At 36.3% G+C, this 20,869-nt stretch overlaps 1 protein-coding gene across 2 annotated transcripts in view; it reads right to left on the bottom strand.

The window, feature by feature from the left end:
- Positions 1-20,869, bottom strand: part of AGO3 (argonaute RISC catalytic component 3) — a 138,200-nt gene that overhangs the window by 83,280 nt on the left and 34,051 nt on the right. Inside the window, exons 3-5 of one of the 2 annotated variants that reach the window (XM_011988989.1) lie at positions 20,210-20,330; positions 15,213-15,421; positions 13,621-13,757 (exon numbers count right to left, since the gene is read on the bottom strand). In XM_011988989.1, coding sequence (XP_011844379.1) covers positions 13,621-13,757; positions 15,213-15,421; positions 20,210-20,330 — 467 coding nt within the window. The remainder of the gene's footprint in view (positions 1-13,620; positions 13,758-15,212; positions 15,422-20,209; positions 20,331-20,869) is intronic. The other variant, XM_011988990.1, reaches the window with a different exon arrangement.

The following is a 20,869-nucleotide window of genomic DNA, read 5'->3' as shown; positions in this document are numbered from 1 at the left end:
TGATCCACCCGCCTTGACCTCCCAAAGTGCTGGGATTACAGGTCTGAGCCACCAGGCCCAGCCCATTTCTTTTTCTTTTTTCTTTTTTGAGGCAGAGTCTCACTCTGTTGCCTAGGCTGGAGTACAGAGGTGTGATCTTAGCTCACTGCAACCTCCACCTCCTGGGTTCAGGCGATTCTCATGCCTCAATTCCAGTAGCTGGGATTACAGACGTGCACTACCATAACTGACCAATTTTTGTGTTTTTCATAGAGATGGGGTTTTGCCATGCAGGCCAGGCTAGTTTCAAATGCCTGGTCTCATATGATCTAAAGGCCTCTGCCTCCCAAAATGCTGGGATTACAGACATGAGCCACGATGTCTGGGTATAACATTGTTTTAATAATTCACATTGATACATATAGATCTGGTTCATTCATTTAACTGTTATGTAGTACACCACAGTATTATATAACTATTTATGTGCTGTTTATTCATTCTACTACTGACAGGAATTTAGACTATTTCCAATTTTCTGCTATTACATATAATGTTTCAAGCACACATGCAAGATACCTCTTTATGGGTTTTAAGTTATGCAATTTCATCTTTACTTCATCTCTTCTAGTTGAGAACTGCTCTCCCGGGTAGTTGTGCTAAATGGTACTTCTACAAACAATGTGTGAGAGTTCCTTTTACTTCATCCTCACCAACATTTGGGATTTCATAACATTTTTCTTTTCACCTTGCACTTTTGGCAAATAATAAGGCTTTTTTTACAAATCTGATGGGTACAAAATGGTAACACTGATTTCACTTGTAAGTTCTTGATTATAAATGAATGGGAATCTTTTCACATGTTTACTGGCTATATGGGTTTCCTATTTTGAGAACTACCTATTTTTCAATTCATCTGTCCTTATATTTTGTAAAGTTTTCAGTTATACGAGCTACAAATTTTCTAATATTTTAAACTTTGTTTCTTTTGCATTACACAAGTTTTAAATTTTGGTCAAGTTTATCAGTATTTTCCTTTGCAGTTTATACTTTTTACTTTGTTTGGTGTTAGGAATATTCTCTCATTTTTATCCTAAAACAATTTGGAAGATTTGCTTTTCATATTTGGGATTATAATTCACCTAGAAATAAATTTTGTGTCTAATGTTAGATGGATCTAATTTTTTAAACAGTTAACTGTGTAAACACAATTTATTAAATATTCTACTCTTTCCCTACCGATCTGAAACACTACGTCAGATATTTACAGTTTCCATAAACACATATATGGCTTGTTTCTAGACTCTGCTTCATTAATCTGCCTGTCTCTGCACTTGAAGCCATGTGGTATAACTGTTACAGTTTTATAGGAAGTAGGACAATTCCTGCTTTATTTTTCTTTAAAATTCTATTGGTTTTTCTTAGTCACTTATTCTTCCATATAAATCTTAATAATACTATACCCTACTGGAATTTTATTTTATGTTTTTTGAGACAGGGTCTCATTCTGTTGCCCAGGCTGGAGTACAGTGGTGAGAGCACAGTTCACTGCAGCCTCGACTTCTGGGCTCAAGCGATTCTCCCATCTGAGCCTCTTGAGTAGCTGGGACTATAGTCACACACCTCCACACCTGGCTAATTTTTTTGTCTTTTTTTTTTTTTTTTTTTTTGAGACAGAGTCTCGCTCTGTCGCCCAGGCTAGAGTACAGTGGCCGGATCTCTGCTCACTGCAAGCTCCGCCTCCCAGGTTTACGTCATTCTCCTGCCTCAGCTTCCCGTGTAGCTGGGACTACAGGCCCCGCCACCTCGCCCGGCTAGTTTTTTGTATTTTTTAGTAGAGATGGGGTTTCACCGGGTTAGCCAGGATGGTCTCGATCTCCTGACCTCGTGATCCGCCCATCTCGGCCTCCCAAAGTGCTGGGATTACAGGCTTGAGCCACCGCGCCTGGCCTTTTTTGTCTTTTTTAGCAATGAGGTTTCACCATGTTGGTCAGAACTCCCAGGCTCAAGCAATCCTCCCACCTTGGCCTCCCAATGTCCTGGAAATACCGGCATACCCACTGTACCTGGCCCCCAATTGGAATTTTAATTAAAACTACATTTATAGATTGATTTGTGGAGAACTGACATTTTATAAAATTGAGTCTTCTCCATAAGGATAATGCGTTTCACTAAATTTTCTCTTAGATATTTCAATAAGGTTTTATAATATCTTAGAGACCTCAGAAATCATTTATTCTCGAGTACCTCATTTTCAATCCAAACTCTTGATCTCATTATACTTGTTAAAGCTCAGCTAAGATATCACATACTACTACAAATATTTCTCTGATTTTTGAGGCTCATTTGGATGCTCCTCCTCCTATGATCTTGGATTTATTTATTCATTCTTTGTTTAATATGACCAAAAGTTGTGCTGGGCATGGATGGTACACTGGTGAATAAAATGACAATCCCTTTATGGAGCTTTCATTCTAATAGGAGAGACAGAACAATAAACACTCATAATTCAAGGTGATACATGCTATTATAGGGGAATTACACTGTGCTATGGGAATACAGAAGAGAAATACCTAACTCAGACTTGGGGGATGGCTGGATGGGGGGAGAAGGGTGTCAAACACTGCTTCTCAAGGAAGTAACATGTAGACTGAAACCTGTAAGAAGAACAGAAGTTAGCAAACACAATAGTGACTAAAACCCATAGTACTGATATCCTCGTCTCTTGATTTTATTGAAAAAGCTCTCATTGTTTAACTGTGAAATCATCTACTTTTTGTTTCCTTTTTCAGAGACAGGGGTCTCACTCTGTTGCCCAGGCTGGAGTACAGTGGCTCAATTACTGCTCACTGCAGCCTCCAACTCCTGGGGCTCAGACTATCCTCCTGCCTTAGCCTCCCAAGTAGTTGGGATTACAGGCATGAGCCCCTCTGCCCAGTTCATTTATTTTTTGGATATGTTTCCCCTCTTGGCTTCTTTGACATCATGTTTGGTGTCTCATATTGCCTTGTAATTATCATTACTTGCTCACTAGTTCTTTCTTTCTTAAATGCTAGTATTCCTCAATGGCTTTATCCTTCTCTTTCCTGTTTCAATCTAAATAATATTCCTAAAGAGTTTTTCCACTTCTATAGTTTCAAATATGGATTTACATACTGAAGAGTCCCAACATTCTTACTTTCAGCTCCCACATTATAGATTTTCATACCTAAATTTCTAACTATATACTAGATATGTCTGCCTATATGTTCCATAGAATCCTCAAGCTTCGGACCTGTTAACATTGATACATGGTGTATACTGCCAACTAATCAGCAATAGTAGATCTACTTCCATGTTCAGTTGACATGACCACCATTCATACCTGCTAGAAAACTCAGAGTCACTACTCTGAGTGTACACTGGAGAGTACGCCCTTCTTGGGAGACAGTTTATAATATGGCAGTCACTGTACCTTAAAGTTGCTTCAAGGGCTGAATAATCACAGAAAATTTCACACCAGGTGTGGAGAGTAGTTGTTCTTTTTATTTATTTGAGATGGGGCCTTGCTTTGTCACTGCTGGAGTGCAGTGGTACAATCATGGCTCAATATAGCCTTGATCTCCTGGGCTCAAGCCTTCCTCCCATCTCAGCCTCCTTAGCAGCTGGGACTACAAGCACACACCACACCTGGCTAATTTCTTTCTTTTCTTTTTTTTTTTTTGGTAGAGATCAGGTCTCACTATGTTGTTCAGCCTAATCTCAAACTCCTGATCTCAAGTGACCCTCCAGCTTTGGTCTCCCAAAATGCTGGGATTACAGGTGTAAGTCACCATGGCAGGTGTTGTTTTTAATGTGTTAACTTGCTAGGCTACCAGCTGCCATTTGTTTAATCAAACACTAATCTAGGTGTTGCTATGAAGGTATTTTGTAGATGTAATTAAAATCCATAATCCATTGACTTTAAGTAAAACAGATTATCCTGAATAATGTTGATGGGCCTAATTCAGTTAGGTGAAAGGTCTTAAAAGTAGGGCTGAAGCTTCCCTGAGAGCAAGAAATTCCACCTATAGACAACTGCTTCAGCCCGTGCCTGAATTTCACCTGCCCTTCCTGCCAGCCTGCCCCAAAAATTTCAGACTTGCCTATCTAGCTCCTACAATTGCATAAACCCCTCTCTCTCTCTATACTTCCTACTGGTTCTGTTTCCCTAGCTGAACCTTGACTGATATGCCAGGCTTATAGTTTATTTGCAAAAACAATTCCTTCAAAAATCTAGTAAAGCTCTGGTCTATTTTTTTTCCAATCAGTTCCATGTACCAGTAACTACACCCAAAGTTTTTTTTTTTTTCTGGACATGGTTCTTAAACCTATTTTTTCAGCTTAATCCTTCCTCTCCATCCCACATTAGACCATCACCATCTCTTACCTGAACTAGTGATTGAAAAGCCTCCTAACTGGCTTCTCAGATTAGTTTTTTCTCCTCTATCTATTCTCCACACTGCTGCCAGAGGTCTCTTTCTGGAAAACAAATATGATCATGTCACTATCCTTCTTAAAAACCTTTGAAGTCTCCCTATCTAAAGGACAGAGAGAAGTTTTTTCTATTTCACTGATTGGTTTTTATCTTTTATTTCTTTCTATTCTCTTTCGCATTTAATTTTCTGTGATTTTTCTAACTTGTTGAGAATGAATGTTCATGTCACTGATGCTTTTTTCTTTTATAATAGGCATTTAAAGTTTTAAATTCTCTCTAAGCATTGCTTTAGCTGATCATACCAGTTCTATATGTATTGTATTCATTATCCTTCAGTTCAAAATTTTCTTCATGTTTTCTTTAAACAAGGGGTTATTTAGAAATTATTTCTTTATTTTTTAATAGAGATGGGGGTCTCACTATGTTGCCCAGGCTGGTCTCAAACTCCTAGGCTCAAGTGATCCTCCCACCTTGGCCTCCCAAAGTGCTAGGATTACAGGCGTGAGCTACCACACCCGGCCTAGAAATTATTTCTTAATAATTTTCAAAGCTGGACTTCAAGTTCTAGTAGGAACAGCCATTTAGTTCCAAATTTTCCCATCTTTCTCCGAGAACCGGTACAGAGCAACAAAGACAATGTTAAAAACAAAAAATACCATACGTCTTTAGTGAAACTAGGGGATAATAAAAACCTAAAAATGCCAAATTATAAGTAAATATGACCCAAAGTACTTCAGAGTAAAAGAAGCCACATCTGAGCATGGGAGAAAGACAAGAAGTATAAAGGAATCTGGTAGGGGAATAGCACATCTTTACTCCCAGAAAGAAAAGAACCTATCTCAAGTGGGAACTACAATGTTTAGAACTGAGATTAAATGGGGGATTCTCAGAAGGAGGTAAGGAAAGGAGGTGTAGAAAGTGGCAGAACAATAAGTGGTTTGGAAGTGACAGATCTCAGAAAGGACCACTCTTTTATAAGTGAGGCATGCTCTTTTGTAATTTCTTCTTTCGAAGTAGTTTCAAACTCACAAAGTTATAAGAATAGTACAAAGAACTTCTGTATATCGATCACAAATTCTTTAATTGTTAACATTTGAGGCAGGCAATTTAAAGGGTAGGAGGTGTATCCCTTGGTAGCAGAAATAGGACCCGGAAAACTCATGGCTGGTAGTTCACATTACTTAAACCCCTTAAGTTACTGAGAGGCAGAGGAGATGTGGCTGTATTTTGAAGAAAGAATCCACCAGAACAATGGAGCAGAGAGCCCTTGAATACAGAAACCTGGAAAACTATCTTGCTCCGAAGGTGTTCCTAACGTTCCTAAGACCCTTAAGTCCCTTCTAACAGATGGTTTGGGAAACTCATCTCATGCCAATATAAGCAACAAAAAAGTGGTTAAGTATCTATACAAAAATACCATAGAAAAAAATGTAAAAAGGCACTGCGACATCTCTGACAAAGAAACCTCAACAAACAATATCATCACAAAGCAGAGAAAAATTAAAACCCTACTTGTTACTCGCATTGAAAAATTCCTAATGCAGTTATGAAGAAAAAGTTCAGAGCAGAAATTTAGGAACTCAAGGAGGAGCTATCCAGTCAACGGGAGTTGCAGTGAAACAAGCATGGCAGAACTCAAAAGAGAAATGGAAGAAAAAGAATTTTAAGAATTAAAAAAATTTAAGAACTAAAGTGCAATGAGCACATGGTAAAAATATACAACATGAAAGGCACAGTAAGAAGCATGTAGGATAAAAATTTTTTAAAAGTAAATAAAATGATAGACATAAAACTGACCCAAAATGGTCAATTAAGAAAACATCTAATAATTTTATCAGATGTCACTTAATAAAATAATTTCTAAATTATTTGGTATTTGGAAGAAATACTTTCAGCAATCACACACAAAAAAGCACATCCCTTCTAAGAAAAATAAAATCAAGCTGGCATCATACTTCTCTATTGAACATTCAATGCCAGAAGACAGTGGAAAAATACCTACAAGGTACTCAAGGAAAAAGTGTGAGCCAAAAATTCCACATCTAGCCAAACAGTCCTTCAGGAATAAGGCTACAGATAACTCAGCCCTTATTCACATGAGCATTTTTTGAAGCAGCAACTTGAGGACAAACTGAAACCAACAAATGACCAGAAAAATTTCAGCAAAAGAACTGGCAGTGAGCAACAATACATTTAATTGCAGATTTAAGATTGAAAACAAATGGAATGAAACTGTTACATGGTCTAAGAATGTAGGAATTCAAATGAATGAATATATACAAATGAATGTCAAGAGTAGAATATATAAAAAGTAGAATAAGCTCAATGACTGCACCTCATGTGCAATAGATAGGAGTCAAAGTTGAAAGTCAATCAGTAAAACCTTAAGCAACAAGAAAGAATAAAATTATAAAGGGCAATAAAAGAATACTATATTGGCTAAAAGTAGTAGAAAGAAGGGAAGAGAATAAAGCTAATGTAACTTACTCAATTAAGGGAAAGAAAAGACTGCTTTAAAACAGAGGAAGACAAGTATCATATGAAAGTGTAAGTATAAAGATAACCACTGGGGGGAAAATCTTCCTAATATGAGGACTACCATTTAAAAAGCACAGAAAACACACCACTCAAAGTTTCAAAATATATACAAACATAAAAAATGGCATAATATAATTTTACAAAACCACAACCAATGGTTGTGTCTTGATAGGAGGATATGTCCTTTCTATCTACATCTGGCTTAATTCATCCACTAAACAGAAAAAAAGCTTTAAACTGACCCACAAAGCAAACCATTCTATGTTGTCATAAGATATACCTGAAAAAAAAAAAAATTAAAGGATAGGATAAAGTTCACAAAAGCATGAAGTGCAATCCTTTTATTAGATAATGTAGAATTTTGGTCAAAAAGTACAAAAAGTCACTCATCATATAAAGGTTATAATTCATAACAAAGAAAATAGATATGAATATATATGCTTCTAAATATACAGTAGCAACATTCAGAAAATGAAATTATAGGAGATAAAAGAAATAGAAAGATATTAATAATAGGAAATTTATTTCTCCTAGTCTGAGAGAACAAAAAACAAAACTAAGTAAGGAAATAAATGACATAAGCAACATAAACTGGTAGCTCTGATGGATATTTCACCCTAATCTAATATATGAATATACCTTATTTTCAAATAGCCATAGAACTATCACAAAAATTGACCATATATTGGGCTACAAAAAATACCTCTACAAACTCTAAAAGGAAAAATACAAACCACATTTTTTAACAATACAATGAAACTAGAAAATTCACAACAAATCCAGAAAACAAAACGATTTCATTCTGAAAATTTGAAAAGTCTCTCAAACAATATTTCAAGCACAGGGGAAATACAAAAGAAATTTGTGGAGTTTCTAGAATATAATATAATACCTATTTCTAGTTTCTAGAATAAAAATACTACATAGCAGCTTTGTAATACAGCTAAAACAGTGATCACCAGAAAAATAATTGTTTTAAATATTTCCACCAATAAAACGAAAGTACATGTTACTAATCTAGCTTAAAAAGACAGAAAAATAACTTTAAGAATAATTCCCATTGTTGGCTGGGCGTGGTGGCTCACGCCTGTAATCCCAGCACTTTGGGAGGCTGAGGTGGGTGGATTGTGAGGTCAGGAGATCGAGACTATCCTGGCTAACGTGGTGAAACCCCATCTCTACTAAAAATACAAAAAATTAGCTGGGTGTGGTGGTGGGCACCTGTAGTCCCAGCTACTCAGGAGGCTGAAGCAGGAGAATGGTGTGAACCTGGGAGGTGGAGCTTGCAGTGAGCCGAGATCGCGCCACTGCACTCCAGTCTGGGCGACAGAGCCAGACTCCGTCTCAAAGGAAAAAAAGAAAAAAAAAGAATAATTCCTATTGTCGGAAAGGCCTTACTTTCCTCAACATCAGTATTGTGTCCTGATCACTGACCAGAGAACTGAGCCTCCAGAATCCCCAGGAAGCTGCTCTATCCTTAAAGAACAGTAAGACGGTTGTAACTTGCTCTGCCTGTAAACACACTTCAGGAAGGAAGGGGAAGTTGGCAGATATATTTTCAAATGATCTGCAACACAATTCTTGAGAGTTTTCTAGTGAGCTTAATGTTAATAAAAATTGTTTTCAGGCCGGGTGCGTTGGCTCACGCCTGTAATTCCAGCACTTCGGGAGGCTGAGGCAGGCAGATCACCTGAGGTCAGGAGTTTGAGACCAGCCTGACCAACATGGTGAGACCCCATCTCTACTAAAAATGCAAAAAAATTAGCCGGGCATCATGGCGCGCACCTGTAATCCCAGTTACTTGGGAGGCTGAGGCCGGACAATCGCTTGAACTGGGGAGGCGGAGGTTGCAGTGAGCTGAGATCGAGCCACTACACTCCGACCTGGACACCAGAGCAAAACTCAAAAAAAAAAAAAAAATTGTTTCAATAAATTTGGGTACCTTACTTCTCTAGAAAGAGTTCATCAAGATTTTATTTCATTGATCCAAGAATTTAAGTTGAAGTACTAAATATACACCTGAGCTAGAATAATAGAAAAGATTCTCTATTATAGGTTTCAGTAATTCATTAACTGGGAAGAATATGTTACCAAAAAAGAAATCAGGCCATAGGAAAAAAGGCTAAGGATAAAAGTATTTAATTAAACAATCAGATAGCATTCATTAACTATATTTTGTTCTTAATCAGAAAGCACTCAATACATTTTGTTTTCTAAAATACATATTTATTTTTGTATTCTAAAATAAATATTTATGATTCCATAACTTTTTAAAATTTTTTGATAAAAAGTAATAGATGCTTATTGTTGAAAGCTTGAAAAAGATGGAGAAAAACAAATACCACCCAATTTCACTACCTGAAAAAAAAAAGTGAAAAGAACAAAGCATAGATATGCAAAATAATAAACTGGGAAAACCACAGATATACACAGAATTTCAAAAACTAATAGAAACTGGCTGGGCACGGTGGCACATGCTTGTAATCCCAGCACTTTGGGAAGTCAAGGCAGGCAGATCTCTTGAGCCTAGGAGTTCGAGACCAGCCTGGGCAACATGGTAAAATCCTGTCTCTACAAAAAAATACAAAAATTAGCCAGGTGTGGTGACATGTGTCTGTAGTCCCAGCTGCTCAGGAGGCTGTAGTGGGAAGGTCACTTGACCCTAGGGGGCAGAGGTTGCAGTGAGTCAAGATTACACTACTGCACTCCAGCCTGGGTGACACAGCAAGACCCTGTCTCAAAAAAATAATAATAATAATAATAATAACAATAACAACAATAGAAACTACTTTGTAAAACTCTGTATAATTAAATTACATATGAATAAAATAAATAATTTTCCAGTAAAATGTGAGCTACCAAAAGTGAACCTAAACACCCTGAAGAGACTTTTTTTTTTAATTAAAAAAAATTTTTATGGGTACATAGTAGGTGTATATATCTATGGGTTACATGAGCTTTTGATACAGGCATATAATGCATAACAGTCAGATCAGCGTAAATGGGGTATCCATTACCTCAAGCATTTATCCTTTCTTTGTGTTACAATCCAATTATACTTTTAGTCATTTTTAAATGTATGATAAATTATTAGACTGATTTTCACAAAATAAATGAGGGAAGTTTTAAAACAGCTACCTAGCAAACCAAACCAAACGAAACAAAAAACACTAGGTCACAAGGTTTTATAGGGGAATTCTACAAAATCATAAAAGAGCTGATAATATCAATACTATTTTAAAACTGTTATACATTTTAGAAAATTGAAAACTTCTGAATTTTTTAGGAAATAATACCAAAACTTGACAAAGACTGTACAAAATGGGAAGGCTGCAGATTAATCAGACTTTTGCATTTTAATTTATAAAAGTAAAGTGTTAGCAAACAGAATCCAGCATCAATTAAAAGACTCTAGGACTGCTGGTTTGGTTCAATGTTTGTTAAAAAGAAGAGAAATATCACATCTTCAGCTCCATAGATGCTGAAAAGGCATCGGACAAAATTTACACATACTCTTGATAAACATACTTAATAAAACAAGAAACAGATATTCCTTAATATGACAATATATACAAACATACAATACTTAATGCTTCTAGAGCAAGAAAGAAAAAGGATGCACATTAATCACTACTATTTAATCCTACCTTGTCTGATTAGTCTATATAATGTGGTAAAAAAATTAGAGGTATAAAAATCCAAAGGAAGAGGTAAACTTATCACTAGTTGCAAGTGATGATTATAACCTAGAAACCCCAATAAAATCACCTGAAAAAATACCACAAACAATAATGGACTTCAATAACACAGAAAGAGAGAAAGTATACAGAAAGCAAAAGCCTGAATACATATAAGCAATAACAAGTTAGTATCTATAAACCCATTTAATAGCAACAAAAAGGAGAAAATATCCTGGAATAACAAGAAATGGCCTGGGTGTGGTGGCTCATGCCTGTAATCCCAGCACTCTGGGAGGCTGAGGTGGGTGGATCACCTGAGGTCAGGAGTTTTGAGACCAGCCTGACCAACATGGTGAAACTCCGTCTCTACTAAAAATACAAAATTAGCTGAGTGTGGTGGTGCATGCTGTAATCACAGCTGCTTGGGAGGCTGAGGCATGAGAATTGCTTGAACCTGGGAGGCAGAGGTTGCTGTGAGCCGAGATCACTCCATTGTACTCCAGAGTGAAACTCGGTCTCAAAAAAAAAGAAAGAAAAGAAAAAAAGAAATGTGAAAAATTTACGTGAAGAAAGCTGTAAGATCTCTTGAAGAAAACAAAAGTAACCTTGAACATATAGAAAGACATAGTATATTCTTTGACAGAAAAGATAACATCTTAAAGATGCCAATTTGTCCTAACTTAATTTATAAATCTAATAGGATCTCAATAAAAATAACAATCTGTCCTCTCCCACTCACTGGATCTAAACAAGGAATTTCTAAAGCTTATACATAAGAATGGCCTGGAAAACCCTGAAAAGAGAAAATGGGACTAGTCCTATCAGATATTAAAAGTCATAAAAGAAATGACTGACCAATACATATGTATGTGTGTACATACCAACATACAAACAAACTTCTGCATGGCAAAAAAAAAAAAAAAAAACTCCACCATACCAAAAGTCAAAAGACAAATAGCAACCTAGGTAAAATATCTGCAACTCATAACAGATGAAGGGCTAACTTCCTTAATTTATAAAGCTTTATCAGTAAATGAGAAGACTAAAAATCCAATAGAAAAAAAAGGGCAAAAGATATAAACTAACAGTTCATTAAAAAAGAAACACAAGTGGCCCTTATATTTGTGAAAAGGTAGTCAAATACAAATTAAGAGGACACAAGAAAACTATTTCTTGCAAATTGATTGATGAAAATCTAAGAGTTTGACAATTCTAGTGGCAAAGATATAAGGTAACTGGTACTCTCATTCATTGATGAAAAATATTTACAATCTCTATGGAGTGCAATCTGGTAATAATGATATAAATTACAAATATTAATACATTTGCCCTTAACTCATCAGTCTAACCTCCAAGAATTTATCTTACAGACATATCTTAATATACATAAAATAATGTGAAATAGAAAATAGTAAAAAATAACTCTAGTATACATCTAAAGAAAACTAGTTAAATATATCCCCTCCTCAATCACATATTACACAATGGTAGGTGCAGCTGAAAAAGTGAGGAAACTATGCCCTGATCTGGAAGGATCCAGGGATCCTTGGAGGAATGTCTAATTTCAGGTACCGGGCAAGAAATATAAGATGAGAAAGGAATATCCTGCTGTGTCTGAAAGCAAGAAAGCTTTCAAACATTTACGAATTATCAACAGGACATGAAGCTTTTCCACAGAAAAATTCCATGCAAATTTTAATGCAAATCCTAATGCAAAAAGAGTAACAGAAAATTTACCAGTTCGTAATCCCTAGTGAAATAAATAATTTGGGTCACAATGATCAGTGAACAGAACATTAGCAATTCAAAAGTTAATTAAGAAATTTACAATGGAAGATCTCTGCATCTACTGATTAATCTCTGAACCTAGAGACTGATTTTTGCATCACTAAAATCGGGACCACTAGATACTGTGTTTCCTAATATGACACAACACAAAGCACTTATAAGCATTTTGAACCAGAATGGAATGAAACTTCTAAGCTTTTATTTTCAGAAAATATAGGGGATAGAGGAACAAGGTAATAACACAAGAAAACAAAAAGACAAAATCAGATTTGAACATATTCTACAGAACAAGTGACCAAGTTTTTGTAAAACGTCAATGGCATAAAGAAACAAGAAAACAAGGAAGGAAGTGGGACTACTAGATCGAAAAAGGCATAATAATCAAATGTGATGTGTGGATCTTGTTTTGCTTCTGATTAGAACCAGCTAACTAGAAAAAGGCATATTTCAGACAATCAGGGAAATCTGATTATGGACAGATATTAGAGGGTACAAATAAATGCTTGTTTACAATCTTCCTACATATAATAATGACATTGCTGCTATAAGAAAATATCCATAGTTTTAGAGGTACACATTGAAGTAGTAGGGACAAAATAACATGCCGTCTGGGATTTGATTTAAAAACACTACCGTAGAGGAAGAAATGTACTTGGATTACGCAAAGGTAGAAAAATTCTGACAATCTGAGTAATGGCTACCTATGCAGTAGTTCATCATACTGTTCTCTCTGCTTTTATATAAGTTTGAAAATATGTTGTAAGAAAACACCTAAAAACAAGAATGCAATTAGCATCACATTAAGACCAGCAGTAGGTATAACATCTGGAGGTCACCATGCTCAACAGAATTATCTTTCTTAATATATATATTTCATAATAAAATGTTGGCTTAGAGTTAAAAGGGCAAAAGTGAGTTATAATAGAAGATTGCTCAGATAATTGTCAGGGCTTTTAAATCTGTCTTCATGTGCTTGCTTCATGTTTGGCAGCATTCCAAGGTAAGTTCTACAGGCTTTCTAAATGAAATGTAATAAAAATATAAAGGTTTTCCTAGTAGATCATAATACATGTCCAAATATTACTTCGAGATACCGGTATGTATAATTATATACAAAATTCATGTACACACATCATATAGAAATCTACCACCCAATACAGAATATGGCTTTAGTTCCCTTACCATCAATATTAAGCATCATTTTCCACATGGCAGGCCGAACAGACTGATGGAATCCAAACCACACTTCCCTGCCTCCTCCCAGAGGGTGGTCATATCCTTCTGGAGCAGAGAAAAATGAACGCCCCACAGGCGTGTATCTACAAAAATTAAAATGGCATGTTCAATCCTTTCCTTCTCATACGAGTATTTAAATCTGCAGAAAAGGGGAGACTAGAGCACAATTAACTTATCATAATGATGCTCATCATTATGAATGTATGAAACTAAACATGTTCCAAATTTGAGAAAGCAAAAAGTACCCACTCTAAACGGAAAAAAATCTACTTAAATTTTCCTTTATCAAACCTATTGGTTGAAATAAGAATGAATTTTATCTAAAATAATTTCTTAAAAATAGGCTTTAAAAAGTTAACAGTTCCAACCCTAAAAATGTTAACAAGTAAACAATTATTGAACAAAAAGCTATTTCTATAAATGTGTTTGCAAGACATACTATTTTTCTTTAAAAAAAACATACTGAGTCAGGTGTGGGGGCTCACACCTGTAATCCAAGCACTTTGGGAGGCTAAGGTGAGAGGATCACTTGAGTCCAGGAGTTTGAAACCAACCTGGGCAACATAGGGAGATTCCATCTCTACAAGAAAAAAAAAATTTTAAATTAGCCAGGCGTGATGGTGCATGCCTGTGGTCCCAGCTACTCAGAAGGCTGAGGTAGGAGGATTGCTTAGGCCTGGGAGGTTGAGGCTGCAGTGAGCCATGATTGTACCACTGCACTACAGCCTGGACGCCAGTGTGAGACCATGTCTCAAAATAAACCCAACCAAACAATAAAAAATACATGGGTACACATGCGGTCACACACAGGAGCATACCCTACACATGTGAGGTCCTAGGATTATTAAGAGAAGCAATTCAAGCCGGGCGCGGTGGCTCAAGCCTGGAATCCCAGCACTTTGGGAGGCCGAGGTGGGTGGATCACGAGGTCAGGAGATCGAGACCATCCTGGCTAACATGGTGAAACCCCGTCTCTACTAAAAATACAAAAAACTAGCCGGGCGAGGTGGCGGGTGCCTGTAGTCCCAGCTACTCGGGAGGCTGAGGCAGAAGAATGGCGTGAACCCGGGAGGCGGAGCTTGCAGTGAGCTGAGATCCGGCCACTGCACTCCAGCCTGGGCGATAGAGCGAGACTCCGTCTCAAAAAAAAAAAAAAAAAGAAAAAGAAAAGCAATTCAACACAATTTGATATTGTCGTATACACAGTGAAATTACTTTTAAAGCAAGATAATATAACGAAAGAAATACATCTGAAAATAGATCTGTTAAGACTTTTAGATCCTAAGAGAAAGGGTGAGATATTTTTCTATAAAATTATTCATAAGATTAGCTAAGCTAATGATGTATAGTTACTTGCAAAAGCCAGATAATTTTCTGTAACGTACTCCTGTCAATGAATTTGTATTGATGCTATTCTTGTTCAACATTTCAGTTGAACAATCAAAATATACGGCAAATAAAGGTTTAACCAAGAGAAGCCTGCACAAGTCATTCTTGGGAGTTTAAAATCTCAAGAGAAAAAAAGCAGAAGCACCCACTTCATGGAGGGCAGATGTCGTAGCACCACATCAACGGCATGGACAGGGTTAGTGCTGATTGGCTTGTCTAATTCCAGTGGCTCAGGCAAGGTCCGTCCTGTCAGTACTTCATGCAGTAGATGCCAACTCACCCGAGAGACAAATTTGATTGACACCTTAAAAGGTCGATCTTTTCCACCTTCCCCAGGTAGAGTAACGTCTAAATCTACCTGTTGATGGGAAAAGAGTCAACTGGTAAATGTTGAAAATGATAAATACAATTATTTTAGATTTAACTTATAAAAATATCTAAGAGAAAACATGGCAAAAATAAAAAAGTCAATAGACTAAAATATACCATTTATTTTATTTTTTTGTCGATAAAATTTAAATAACACAGTTACTCACACCAGCATTATGTGTCATTGCAAAATACTGGAAACTACCCTAAATGCTCTAACATTTATGCAGCTATGAAAAAAGAATGAGGAAAACCTCTTGAAACTGCCATGGAATAAATTTCCAAGCTATACTATTAAGTGAAAAAAGCAAAGTACAAAAGATTACAAATACTATGACAACTTTTGTGTGAGAAAGGAGGAAATATTCACATGTCTGCTTACTTCTGCAAAAAGAAACATAGGAAGTGTGAACCAGAAACAAAGACACTAGTTACTTTCAAAGGATGGGAGGGAATGGATTGGAAAAATAAGGACAGAACAATTCTGAGTACACATTTTGGTATAATTTTGACATTTGGAAGCATATTAAAATTCTACATATTAAAAAAAAAAAAAAAAGGCCAGGTGTAGTGGCTCACGCATGTAATCCCAGCACTTTGGGAGGCCGAGGCAGGCGGATCACTTGAGGTCAGGAGTTCGAGACCAGCTTGGCCAACATGGTGAAACCCCGCCTCCACTAAAAATACAGAATTAGCAGGGCGTGGTGGCACGTCCGTAATCCCAGCTACTTGGGAGGCTGAGGCACAAGAATCATTTGAACTCAGGAGGCAGAGGGTGCGGTGAGCCAAGATTGCATCACCGCACTCCAGCCTGGGCAACAGAGTGAGACTCCGTCTCAAAAAAAAAAAAAAAAATTTACGCCTGTAATCCCAGCACCTTGGGATGCTAAGGCAGGAGGACTGCTTGAGCCAGGGAATTTTAAACCAACCTAGGCAACAGAGCAAGACCTAGTCTCTACAAAAAATTAAATTAGCCAGGTGTGGTGGTGCACACCAGCTGCTTGGGAGGCTGAGGCAGTAGGATCGTTTGAGCCTAAGAGGTTGAGGCTGCAGTGAGCCGTGAGTGTGCCAATGAACTCCAGCCTGGGTTACAGAGCGAGACCCTGTCTAAATAAATAAATAATAAAAACGGAGGGAAAAAATTAAACAGAATATCATAAACAGAATAAAATGAACCCAAATAAATTTCATATAAATAACATAACCACACTGAAAGAAAAGAAAAAGGAAGCACCAATTCAAGTAACTCTTGAACACAGTATGTATACTGACGACAGTCTTCATTCCAGGGGTAGAGAAAGGGTGGATTTAGAAGAATTGCATGCAAAATAAAGCCTTGAATTCATTAGCAGGTTTCTGTTCTGTAGTGGTCTGAGTATAGTAATTCACAAACTATTTTATATGTACTGTAGGACTGAGCAAATGAGAAGGAGTGGTGATGCTTTGAGGAGCCAGGAATCTAACTAAAGAAGAAAGATACAAATATGGAATGGAGTGAGGAAAGGAAGAATCCCATGGAGTATAGACTGGAATTGGAAGAATCAGGTGTGAACTCATGATTTCCTCTATATATATGTGTGTGTGTTAGATTTACCATATAAAGTGTAATATGTTTTTGTTGTCCGTTTTATTTATATATCTACTTTTTATATATTTCCTACCTCTATCCATTGAAAGGGCTTAGAAGCACATATACCCCAGCAGCAGTGAACATACCAATACCCAGATTTTCATTTCAAAATTGCATTTGCCAACTAAAAGAAACCAGAGATCCTCAGAGAAATGGTTAGTTGCAGGACTGCAGCAGAGAAAACATAAAATAAACCAGGAACATCTTGTGTCAGAAAGTAATGAAGTAGGGTCATGCACCACATAATGATTTTTGGTCAACAATGGACCACACCATACATGGTGGTCCCATTAGATTATAATGAAGCTGCCTTATACAGGTGTACCATTTAAACAATCTTTTACAATGTATTTTTACTGCACCTTTTTATATTTAGATACGTTTAGATACACAAATATTTACCACTGTCTTACAAGTGCCTACAGCATTCAGTATAGTAACATCCTATATAGGTTTATAGTGACAATGAGCCATATTATATGGTGTAGGTATGTAGTAAGCTATACCACTTATGTTTGTGTAAGTATATGCTGTGATGATAGCACAATGACAAAATTGCCCAAGGACACATTTCTCAGAGCATATCCTCATTGTTTTAGGTGATGCAGGACTGTATTCCCCAAAAAATGTCATTTCAAAAGGACACAGGAGTCAGCTTAAAAGAGTTCCCACCGGCCAAATCTGGGACAATCTGGGCAGTGAAATCAATAAACAGAGTGAAAAAAAATAATTCTCCCTTACAGCAGATTAATGAATATATGCAGAAGGAATGACAGAATTAGAAAATCATCACTTCTACATAGTAATAATCCTTTCAAGCAAGAATAATCAGTTGCCAAGCAAGAATAATCAGAATCTAATGAACAACAGGATCCTTAAAAGTATTTCCCATTCAAAATTAAAAACTTCTGTGTATCAACAGATACAATCAACAGAGTGAAAAGGCAACCTGTGAAATGTAAGAAAAGGTTTGCAAATTATATATCTGATAAGTTAATGTCCAGAATATAAATAGTTAATATCCAGAATACAGAAGTTAATATCCAGAATATATATAAAGAACTCCTACAATGGTATTCATCAGTTTAGCTAAAAAAATTAAAAATCTAAAAGTAAAGAACTCCTACAACTCACTACCCAAAACTCCAAACAAACAACTCAGTTCAAAAAATGGGCAAAGGACTTGACTACACATTTCTCCAAAGAAGATATACAAATGGCCAATAAGCCTACAAAGTTATACTCAACATCACTAATTGTTGGGGGACATGCAAATCAAAACCACAATGAGATATCATCTCACACCCATTAGGATGGCTACTATTAGAAAACAAAACAAAACAAAAAACAGAAAACAAGTGTTGGCATGGAAGTGAGAGTTTGGAACTCTTTGTGTTGGTGGGAATGTAAAATGATGCAGCCATTCTGGAAAACAATATAGCAGATTCTCAAAAAAATTAATAATTATCACATGACCTGGCAATTTACTTCTGGGTATATATCTAAAGAACTGAAAGCAGAGTTCAACATTTTTACATCTATGTTCACAGCAGGATTATTTGCAATAGCCAAAAGGGATCCATTGATGCATGAAAGGATAAACCAAATGTGTTATATATATACAATGGAATATTATTCAGCCTTGAAAAGGAGATTCTAATACATGCAAAAATGTGGATAAACTGTGAAACAAGCTAGTCATAAAAAGACAAACAATCTATGATTTCACTTACATGAGGAACCTAGAATAGTCAAATTCAGAGACAGAAAGTACTATGGTGGTTGCCAAGGCTGAGGGGAGGGAGCAATGGATACTGTTTAATGGATATTGAGTTTCAGTTTTGTAAGATAAAGACAATTCTGGGGATGGATGGTGATAATAATTATACAACAATGTAAATGTGCTTAATACCACTGAAATGTACCTTAAAATGGTTAAGATGGTAAATTTTATGTTACATATGTTTTATCACAATTACAAAAAGAATCTCCCTACAAGATGCTTATTAACTACAAGGAGAAAAAGAATACCCCAATAGGAGAAAACTGGCAGACACCAATTTAATCAACTGACCAAGTTAACATCACCAATAATTACCAATAATGGAACAAATACATACTGTGTACTTCCTGATATGATAAGGAAAGAATGGTTATATAACATTCCTGCCAATAACGCATAACCAGAATGTAATCAAGGGGAAGTATCAGACAAACCCAGACTGGGGGACATTCTACAAAATAACTTGCCTATATCTTCAACAATGTTACTGTCATGAAAGGAAAAAAAAAGGCTGGGGAAAGAAAGACATGGTATTTGTAACATGATCTTGGACTGGATTCTGTAACAGAGGGGGAAAAAAATGCTAAAGGGCATCATTGGAAAAATTGGTAAAACCGGAATTTGTATTGTTGATTAAATAAAAGTATCATATCAATGTTAAATTTAATGAACCTGATAACTGTACAAGGGTTTTTATCATTGTTCTTAGGAATATACATTCAAGTATTAAATACTGGCCAAACATGGTGGCGCTCCCAAAATCCCAGAACTTTGGGAGGCTGAGCTGGGTGGATTACTTGAGGTCAAGTTTGAGACCAGTCTGGCCAACATGGCAAAACCCGTCTCTACTAGAAATACAAAAAATTAGCCAGGAGAGGTATCACGTGCCTGTAATCCCAGCTACTCAGGAGGCTGAGGCACAAGAATCGCTTGAATCTGGGAGGCGGAGGTTGCAGTGAGCCGAAATCACACCACTGCACTCCAACCTAGGTGACAAAGCGAGACCCTGTCTCAAAATAAATAAATAAAATAAAATAAATATTAATGGGGCACGGTATATGCAACCTACTTGTGAATGGTTCAGGAAAAAATAAGTATATATGTATAAGAGAGAAAGAAAAATAAATAAAACAAACGTGGAAATGTTCAGAACTTCAGTGAATCTAGGTAAAGGGTGTATGAGAGTTCTCTGCATGATTACTGCAACTTTTCTGTAAGTCTGAAATTATTTCAAAACAAAAAGTTAAAAACAATCAGTGATAAATACTCACATACATATGGATTGTAATAAAAATGGTAATAAATGCGTGCAAAAGGAGACACTTCAAAAATATACCTTTCCAATACAGGAATGCATATCTTACCCCTGTAGTTGCCACAGGAAGTGGATTGGCGGTGTAAAGACTTCTTTTTCCATCATAAACTGGTCTACGGTCTCCAAATATAGTTACTTTAAAATGCTGAACCATTGAGTCAACCACCTCCCTAAAGAAGGGAAACAATACATTCACATAATCCTCTGCAAGATGAAATACAAAAATATTAACAGAAGTAATTTCTGCCACTGTTTAAGGCTGTCAAAATTCTAAAAGACACTCAAATATGATAAAGATTTTGCTTTTAGAACCCTGGCTTAAGACACCAAAAAGATTGATTATTGCCAAAAGATGGCATACATTTCACTAGACAGAGAAGAATGAAGCGAGCATATTACTTAATTCCAGGACACATTTGACCTGCAAAATATTCTTACAAACGGATTCAAAATCTCTTTCACCATCTCTAAGCACTCCCTAACATATTCACTTCTTTCTCCAAGAGTAGATACTCTTTCCTCTGTACTAAAAAAGCACCTAGTACATATCTCTATTAGAACACCTTTTCTATTATAATGATAATATATCTCAATTCTTCTGTGAGCCTCTTGAGAGCAGCAAACATACCTGTATTCCTTTCTCCTCCCATCCTCATAGTACCTAGCTAGTAAGGATATTATAAAACCTCCATTTTTATCCAGCAAACAT

Source organism: Mandrillus leucophaeus, unplaced genomic scaffold (genome assembly GCF_000951045.1).
Source record: "Mandrillus leucophaeus isolate KB7577 unplaced genomic scaffold, Mleu.le_1.0 Scaffold343, whole genome shotgun sequence".
Lineage (NCBI taxonomy): Eukaryota > Metazoa > Chordata > Mammalia > Primates > Cercopithecidae > Mandrillus > Mandrillus leucophaeus.
Note: the sequence above shows the minus strand (reverse complement) of the source record. Positions and strands in the feature narration are given on the sequence as shown.